Source organism: Ascaphus truei, chromosome 5 (assembly GCF_040206685.1).
Source record: "Ascaphus truei isolate aAscTru1 chromosome 5, aAscTru1.hap1, whole genome shotgun sequence".
Lineage (NCBI taxonomy): Eukaryota > Metazoa > Chordata > Amphibia > Anura > Ascaphidae > Ascaphus > Ascaphus truei.
The window spans coordinates 221,047,219-221,057,218 of NC_134487.1; the positions used below are offsets into that span (position 1 = coordinate 221,047,219).

The 10,000-nt window shown below is 40.7% G+C and overlaps 1 protein-coding gene across 1 annotated transcript in view; it reads right to left on the minus strand.

The window, feature by feature from the left end:
• Nucleotides 1-10,000, minus strand: part of DOCK2 (dedicator of cytokinesis 2) — a 1,423,644-nt gene that overhangs the window by 73,275 nt on the left and 1,340,369 nt on the right. Inside the window, exon 48 of the mRNA XM_075599153.1 lies at nucleotides 5,705-5,832. Within this exon, the coding sequence (XP_075455268.1) occupies nucleotides 5,705-5,832 (128 nt within the window). The remainder of the gene's footprint in view (nucleotides 1-5,704; nucleotides 5,833-10,000) is intronic.

The window sequence follows — 10,000 nt, forward strand, 5'->3', positions numbered from 1 at the left end:
AGTATCGACTAACCCACTCTCTCCAACCCAGACCCGGCTACGTTTGACAATCCGCCTGCCAGGCACACCTCCGCTGCTGTGGGTGCCTGGTTTGCTACTTCCCCACCTCAGTACCGGGGTCCTGTCTTGCTCGTGGGCAGCGCAAGCGTTATACATGCAAATGAGCACACAATGTGTCACCTTTTGTCTGAAAAACCATTGTTACATGGAGCCCATATATAAGCTAATGCTCGCTGTTAACACAGCTTTAAAGCACAGCATGGGAATCAGATGCAAAGCCAGAGAAACCATTCACAGACATGTTTCAACCTTAATGGGTTTCATCAGTGTGAATGAAGTTGGTTGTACTGCTAGCTTTGCAATTTTCAAGACTGTAGGGTTTACCATCATGTTTTAAGTTATGGTGGGTGAAAAATGCATGATCTTTATATTTGCTATATGCAATACGGTGGAGGTTTCCTGTTGCCTTTTTCACCCACCATAACTTAAAACATATATATATATACCGTAACAGAACAGAAAAATTATATACAGCACACACTAGAAGGCAAAAGAATATTTGCAGGGTGTAGCAGACTACGGAGGACACAATACCTCCAATATACAATATAAATAACACAAAGCCCAACACACACTGTCTTTAGATAATAGAACAAATGAAAAGGGATAATGCCAAGAAGAAATGTAATGACATTTAATATGTAACACAAACCACCAGTGTAAGAACCACACCCACTACATCAAAAATTGATAACATGCAATAATAAAACAGGCAAAAACAAAGGGAATAATGGAGGGGGGAGAGGGCAGTGAATAAGGTACAAACACAGTAGGGTCAAGACAACACATAGGTGGGTACAAACAATGGGGAAGCAGCAGGGGGGCAACGTAACGTTTTGGGGAACACCCCTTCGTCAGGCCCGTTCCCCCTCTCTCCAATGGAACAGAGGGGTACTTCCCTGTCCCCCAGACCCACAATAAAAACGTCAAGTCCCACAAAGAGACTGAATAACCCACACACATGTGGGGGGTTATTCAGTCCCTTTGTGGGACTTGACGTTTTTATTGTGGGTCTGGGGGACAGGGAAGTACCCCTCTGTTCCATTGGAGAGAGGGGGAAAGGGCCTGACGAAGGGGTGTTCCCCGAAACGTTACGTTGCCCCCCTGCTGCTTCCCCATTGTTTGTACCCACCTATGTGTTGTCTTGACCCTACTGTGTTTGTACCTTATTCACTGCCCTCTCCCCCCTCCATTATTCCCTTTGTTTTTGCCTGTTTTATTATTGCATGTTATCAATTTTTGATGTAGTGGGTGTGGTTCTTATACTGGGGGTTTGTGTTACATATTAAATGTCATTACATTTCTTCTTGGCATTATCCCTTTTCATTTGTTCTATTATCTAAAGACAGTGTGTGCTGGGCTTTGTGTTATTTATATATATATATATATATGTGTGTGTACCGTGTTAGACGAACTTTAATGATCAAAAATGAATAGACGATACCGTTCTGTGGCTAACGAAATGCTTTTATTTTTGCGACCTTTCGAGATATGGAAGGTAATGAACTAAACAAAGCACATTAGTCCGGTGCTCTAAAAAAATAGAGGTGTATATAACTGGAGATGCTGTAGCGTAAATAAAGGCTCTGGGTAAATCTTCACCTGTGTCTAGAGATAAAGAGGTACAAGCCCCTATTAATGAATACATGTACAGGTATGTAGCAATGTCTCTATAAGTGTGGATATGATTTGTAGCTTGACTAGCAACTGGCTTATCCCATTCAGCACAACACTGTTGTAGTTGCTACTCACGGACCACAGGTAGGTATCCGACCCCTTCAGAGGATCCAAAACCTCACTCGGAAGGTCCCGGGGGCGAAAACCATGGCAACGGCGGGGGGGGGGGGAACAATCACCGTGCAGTTGTCCGTCACTCCAAGGAGAGATGCGACCCCTGGTTGTATGGGCGAGCTCATAGCACGGGTCCCAACCTCACAGCGGATGCAGGTGTACTCCCTCCGCGAACGCCAAGCCGTTCACAAGCTGTGCCACCCCTCCGTCGAACAAGCAGCCTCACTCCACAGGTGTCAGAGGGAGGCATCAGAGTAAGTAAATGCAGACCTTTTCAGCGTCTCCAGAATGGCGTGCCTCCAGGTAAAATAAGCAGCAAATGAAGTCCAAAATAGGAACCGGAGCACAACCCCACCGATGCAGCATGGGACACAGGAAATTCTTTCAAAGATTTATTAGGTTAAAAGAACATTTTACATGAGCTTCCGAGATATACTGATCTCTTCTTCCGGCAGTTTTACAATGAATAAAGCAAGCAAGAGTTTTACTTAAAAACATTGTCTCTTGGAATGTTATCTGTGCTTATCCTTCCCCGTGTGTAGATGCGATTTATGACTAGGTGTTAAATAGTCCCTGAATGTTAGTGATGAGAGAGAGAGAGAGAGTGTGTGTATATATAAAAATGAATGAAGAGCCCACAGTGTATACAGCACTTTACAAAAGGTGCGTGTGGAGTGGGAGTGTATATCAATGGTGTGGTAGGTGTGTAAATGTGAGAGTGTTGCATTACTAAAATACTATGTGGTCCTTATTGATATATAGGGATGGAATTATATAGAGTATATGTATGTGTAAGAGATAGCTGTGTATGGATAAATATAGCGTAGTATGTATAGACGTGGCCTTTAGCACTCATGGGAAGAGAGTTCACTTGTGTCAGTAATGACTCATAAAACTTCGGACTCGGTTTAGGCCACCGCTAAGTGTAAAAAATATATATAATTTTTAATTTTAAATCTCCTTTGAAGGGGTTTGACACAAAATAGCTGATTTTTTTTATTACCCATCAGTAATGAGTAATTCACCAATATCCCAGAGCAAAATGTGGGAACGTGTTTGGCGTATTCATTACCAAATAGGTTGCCCTCCGTATGCTCCATGTGGTGCTCTCTTTCTCTCTCTTCACCAGCAAAGGCCCAATTTCCCATACCTGAGTGAGACAATTCTGTCTGTTTCTTTACTGGCTATGTGTAAACCCACAGCTTAAAGAGGCAACCCAAGCAGCTGTTTTTGTTCTGTCTTTTTTTTCCCCACATAGGATTGAAGCAGTGAGACTCTGGAGCTGAACCCCATTAATTTTAGCTCTGGGGCCCACCTGTTTCTGGAGATACTTACCTCCATAGCGAGTACTGGTAGTTGCTCCAGTTCGACTACATGGTTCATATAATGGCAGATTTCTCAAAGCAACCGCGTCAAGCGGGCCAATATGAAGCTGTGATGTCATCCGGTGTCCGCGTGACTGGGGGCTTTAAATTCCCCTGAACTACCCCTCCCCCCCATACGGAATTAAGTATCTCGGGAAGCAGGGCGTCCCTGGAGCTGAAATAAATGGAGTTAAGCTCCGGAGACCCCCTGTTTCAATCTTACGTTTAAAAAAAAGTTGTAAAAAAAATTGGGGAAAAAGGCTGCTTAAATTGGTCCTTTAATAAATAGCCTGTGAATATGTAATTTTGTAAGTGTGCCTCATTTGCATACAAAATTTGCATACAGCATGGGATATCACAGCAGGAATCAAAATGTGTTAAAAACAGACATTTTTGCATTCTTTAGACATGCAATAAAGGCATAATGAATAAAAAAAAATTCAAACATTATAACAGTTATCACATTTTATCCTATTTCTTCCAATGGTATTCCTTTACTGTATATTGTGCTATTTTGTTCTCCCGTTTTTCAGGAATAAATAGACACCCTAATAATTTGTATTTGAGCTTTATTGCTATATGCATTATTTACCACTAGTTGAAAGTACCCAGCGTTGCTCAGGAATGGTAAGAAACCAACCTCATCCCTCCCCTCCTCCTCCTCTCACCCCCCCCTCCCCTTATAGGGTTGCCAGTCCGGTATTTTGCCCCTGCATCCAGTATAAAATGAAAGGTTATACCAGACATGTAAGTGTCCGGTATTATCTCTCTCTGAACGCAGGGTGGCTGCAGGGGGAGGGGGGGAGGGGAGGCGGCCAGTCAGCAGTTGCCGCTATGCCCGGCTCTCCCCCATGTGCAGGCTTCTCTCTCCCTGTCTGTCCCACGCCAAGGTGTCTGATGCTGACGCACGCCGGATCCTCTGACGTCAGCGCCGGAAGTCAGCTGGGCTCAGCTTCGGTGAGCGCTGGTGTGAGAGGGAGGCCTGACACGCGCCAGAATCAGACACCTCAGCGTGGGACAGACAGGGAGAGATAAGCCTGCAGCTGGGAAAGAGCCGGGCATGGCAGCAATTGCTCTGACCGGCCGCCGGCCCCCCTGTATCTACTACCCCCCTGCATCCACTGTCTAGTAGACAATAAACAGGGATAAGTTTACAAATAACAACATCATGATTGTAAACAATAAGAAATAAAAAATAATCTTTTATTGTAAATGCTACTGATTTCCATCTCTTCCATGGTATCTCTCTCGCGCGCTCTCTCTCTCTCACACACACAATATACAGCATCAAAAAAACAATATTTAATAAAGATCATCAAAGCCACAAAATACTGCAGAAATAAAGCAGGTGGTGGTGCTATGGTTAAAAGTAATATAACAACACACAAAGAAAGAAAGCCCATAATAAGCACTCAAAATGATCGTAAGATATATAAACAAATTAATGTATTAAACCAATATGAAAAGAATATGATAAAAAGACAGATTAAGATCAGGCTGGAACCTCAAAGAAACCTCAAATAATCAAATGCAAAAAATTGCTAACACTTGCTCAAATGAGCTTCACTAACGAGATAGGTCAAAACCCAAAATAGACTGCGGTCAGATAGACAGGGTTGCAGCACTATAACTAAAGCACTTGGTGTCACAAAACAACCCCAACAGCAAAAAAATAGGCCAGAAGTACTAAGATAAAGTACAGTACTAGACTAAAGGAGTCATAAGTAAAAAGGTATGAGACAGATCCCTATAGTCAGATGTAATAGTCCATAATAGAACCAGAGACATGATGTCAAAGTGTCAGAGTAACTGAAATTCAGTGGACATGTACAATGCTGAGTCAGACAGAATAAGTCCCGAATGGTGTGCAGCAATAGAGCATAAACGCAGATACTTCACCAGTATCCTCACACTGGGATAATACTGTATATTAATATATATACACATACACAAACACATTGTTTTCTATACCATATCAACTTTTCCATGCAGATCGGCTTTTCAAAGTACTTTATAGCATTCTGGACAAAATTTGAATAAGTATTAGACATATTTGAATTGATAAGACATATATTCAAAACAGAATGATATTGCTTGAGTGGATGATTTTACTTTACAATGGCTCATATTGCTTAATATCATGACCATTTATCTTAATTTTTTTACTGTGTCTGACATGGGTGATTCACCATATTTATGACAAAATGACATTATCAATCATTATTCCAGGATTGACCCAATTTTGTAGATGCATTTTTAATTTTTTCATTGGTATATTTGTGGGAGAAGTCCTTTGAAAAACAAATGAACTAAGAACTATATATTATGCTCAACTGCAAAATGGGACTAATGATAATGCAGGTAACCTGCATACCTTTTTATGCAGCACCGCTCTGCTTAACATATTGATACTTTATTGGCCATAAAATATTTAAGCACATTTAGTATCTTCTGCAATTTGATTATCTTATTCTGTAAGTATAGCCAACCTTTCAGTTGCCGCTTTACTTGGGGTGCAGCAATCAGATCCAATTGAAGACATAGAAATGATAGACATCTGTCGATAAGATCTTAGCATGGACCTTGGTCTTCCCACTCTTCCATCATCAAAATCAGGCTGTAAAATAAATAAACAAATAAGTGAATAAGAAAAAGAAATGAAAAAAAAAAAGAGAAACGGTAAAAAAGAAATGAAACAAACTAAATCAAGGTTAACAACCATTGACTGCCCCTCACCTCTGGAATGCCCTTCCCCTCAGTACCCGACTAGAACCCTCTCTATCCACCTTTAAGACCCACCTTAAGACACACTTGCTTAAAGAAGCATATGAATAGCACTGTGGCTATTCTGAACACATGGCACATAAAGCTTGGCCCCCTGCAGATGCACTTACCAGAACTCCCTCCTACTGTCTCTGTATGTTCTCCCTACCTACCAATTAGACTGTAAGCTCCTCGGAGCAGGGACTCCTCTTCCTTAATGTCTAAAGCACTTATTCCCATGATCTGTTATTGATATTATCTGTTATTTATTGGATTACCACATGTATTACTGCTGTGAAGCGCTATGTACATTAATGGCGCTATATAAATAATAAAACATACAGAACACCTACAAGCTCAAATTGAACCCCCAAAATACCCACAACATATATATAAGCATATAAGTTTCACATAGGAGTGCTACTGAGCATGGCAATTTATATTTAAAACCAGAGACATAACATAAAACACAGACAAAGCTCAGTGCACATCCAGAAAAACTTATATACGGTACAGTGCCTAAATATACATGTATAAATAACTAATAAATAAAATGGTCTTTTAGTTTAACATTTTGGCCAAATTGTTGTAAGCCCTTGAGCCAAACTTCACGGCAGACCACGTTCAAGGGTCCCTACACTAATATAAATTCTTAATAACCTGTGCATTGCCAGGAAGAATGATTTATAATAAATCTGTCAATATGAGTTGCAAAAGTTCTAAGTCTGATTGAAGCTTTTATTAACCTGTACATTACCAGGAAAAGCACTCTGTAATAGATTTGTCACAATCACACTGCATGCAGGCAAGTTGCCCTGATAGTTGGAGATGCCATGGAGTGAGCTTTTAACCATTTAAATGTGGGAGGGAGTGAGCTTCAATTGGATAGGAGGTTGCCACCCTCCAAAACAGCCAAGACTAGCTGCACAAGAATTATAAAACATACAGAACACCTACAAGCTCAAATTGAAGCTCAAGGGCTTACAACAATTTGGCCAAAATGTTAAACTAAAAGACCATTTTATTTATTAGTTATTTATACATGTATATTTAGGCACTGTACCGTATATAAGTTTTTCTGGATGTGCACTGAGCTTTGTCTGTGTTTTATGTTATGTCTCTGGTTTTAAATATAAATTGCCATGCTCAGTAGCACTCCTCTGTGAAACTTATATGCTTATATATATGTTGTGGGTATTTTGGGGGTTCAATTTGAGCTTGTAGGTGTTCTGTATGTTTTATAATTCTTGTGCAGCTAGTCTTGGCTGTTTTGGAGGGTGGCAACCTCCTATCCAATTGAAGCTCACTCCCTCCCATATTTAAATGGTTAAAAGCTCACTCCATGGCATCTCCAACTATCAGGGGAACTTGCCTGCATGCAGTGTGATTGTGACAAATCTATTACAGAGTGCTTTTCCTGGTAATGTACAGGTTAATAAAAGCTTCAATCAGACTTAGAACTTTTGCAACTCATATTGACAGATTTATTATAAATCATTCTTCCTGGCAATGCACAGGTTATTAAGAATTTATATTAGTGTAGGGACCCTTGAACGTGGTCTGCCGTGAAGTTTGGCTCAAGGGCTTACAACAATTTGGCCAAAATGTTAAACTAAAAGACCATTTTATTTATTAGTTATTTATACATGTATATTTAGGCACTGTACCGTATATAAGTTTTTCTGGATGTGCACTGAGCTTTGTCTGTGTTTTATGTTATGTCTCTGTTTTAGCTATATAAATAAAGACATACAATACAATACAATACAACAACATATAACAAGACAGAAATAGCCAAGGAATTCTCAATTTTTTTTCACCCATTTATATCATTTAAATTCGGCAAAGGGGCACCATACAGGGTCCGAGGCAATATCAGAATATCTTAAAAAATGTAATCTTCCTGTTTTAACGGAGGAGGATACCCAAGCACTAAATAAGAGAATTACGCAGGAAGAACTTACAGACGCTATAAAACTATTAAAAACAAACAAAACACCAGGCCCAGACGTTTTTTCCAACCTGTATTATAAGAAATTTAAGGCGGTGCTTTCCCCGTTTATCCTCGAGACATTCAACTAATTCCTGAAAGGTGCAACAATCCCTACCTCAATGTCTATGGCCAACTTAGCAATTATCCACAAAGAGGGAAGAGACTCACTCCAAAGTGGCAATTATAGACCCATTTCCCTCCTCAATTCAGAACTAAAAATCTATAGCAATATTCTGGCAAACAGGTTAAACCCCATACTACCAAGTCTGATACATACAGATCAAGTAGGTTTTGTCTCAGGCAGACAACCCTCAGACAACACCCGAAAGATTATTAATATCATCGACCATGTACATCTGACGATATGAAGGCTATACTCTTAAGCTTGGACGCAGAAAAAGCGTTCGATAGAATAAAGTGGGCGTTTTTAGATCAAACAATGTTAAAATTTGGATTTTCGGGCCAGTTCCTGGAGGGTGTTAGAGCTCTTTACAGGACGCCCACAGCGTATATCAAGCTTCCTGTAGGTAACTCAAGCCCCATAAAAATTAAAAATGGTACAAGACAGGACTGCCACTATCTTTGCTTCTCTTCTCATTGTAAATTGAGGCCCTAGCAGCAAGAATTTGAGAGGGAGTTAATACAGTATACAAGGTATTTGAATCGGAGGAGTAAGCTACAAAATTTCCTTATTCGCAGACAATATAATACTAACGCTGCAACCCATTGACATCCCCCCCTAACGTACAATCTCAATTAAGCCAATTTGGCAAAGTCTCAGGCTATAAAATTAACAATGATAAGTCAGAAGCTCTAAACCTATCTCCCCAGAAATTAAGCTACTACAGTACAATCAAATTTTAACTATAAATGGAGCTCCATACACATACCTAGGAATCAAGATAGCATGCACATAGCAATCTCTCTTCCAAAGTAATTTCCTGCCCCTTTTCGAGAAAATAAAAAAAGACCTGCAGACCTGGAATAAATTTCAGATTTCGTGGTTGGGAAGAATTGCTTCAGTTAAAATGAACATTCTTCCTAGACTATTGTATTACTTCCAAACCCTCCCGATAATGGTCCCTCTCCCAGAGCTTAAAAATATCCAAAATCGGGATTTCTAGTTTATATGGAAAGATAGTAGACCGAGAGTGGCGAGGTTGGTAATGCTAGCCCCAAGAGCAAGCGGAGGTATGGGAGTCCCGGACATTGTTAAATATTATCATGCAGCCCAACTAAAATAAGCAGTAATGTGGAATAACAACCCAGCAACTTGTGGTTGGTTGGGATTGATGAGCAGGAGGAAGATTCGTTCAAACAGCCAAATCCAGTAAAAAAGCACCAATCAACTCACCAGGTGCTTTTTTTACTGGATTTGGCTGTTTAAACCAATCTTCCTCCTGCTCATTCCTTCATGCTGATTGGATTGACGCACAGCTGCAGTGGAGGTTTGCGCTACTGGATCCCCGCACAGCACCACGGGAGAACGCTAACCCATTGCAGCCATCTCCACGTGGAATTAACAGATCTGAGCGACAGAAGTAGTGTTCCCGGACGGATCGGAGCCTGAAATTATCTTTCACTACCACCAGAGCTCCATAGCTCTGAAAACAGAAGAGGATGGCACTTTCTTCAAGCAAACTACACAGCAACAGGAAATGGATACAACGGACAGAGAGCATCACTGTGGATCGGGGATACAGAGGTAAAACTGCATATTATCTGTTATACATACCACTACCAGTTCTCACTATATTGTCCGGTTTCCTTCAGCCTGCTTGTTCACACCTCTTTATTCTACACAGATCCTATGCCTTACTTACCTGCCACAGTACAGCAACTGTTTATCCAGATACATCACCCCATTCATATGAGTTTTTCTTGTTTCCCAATGCTATTTTTTTTGTAGCTTTAAGTAGTCCTATCGTTTACACATTGGTTGGGGATTGAGTCTAACTATGCGAGTCCCCTCTCTCTCTCTCAACGGCACTATGGTCCCAGAAAGGAGGGGAGTTGCCAGCGGGCAAGC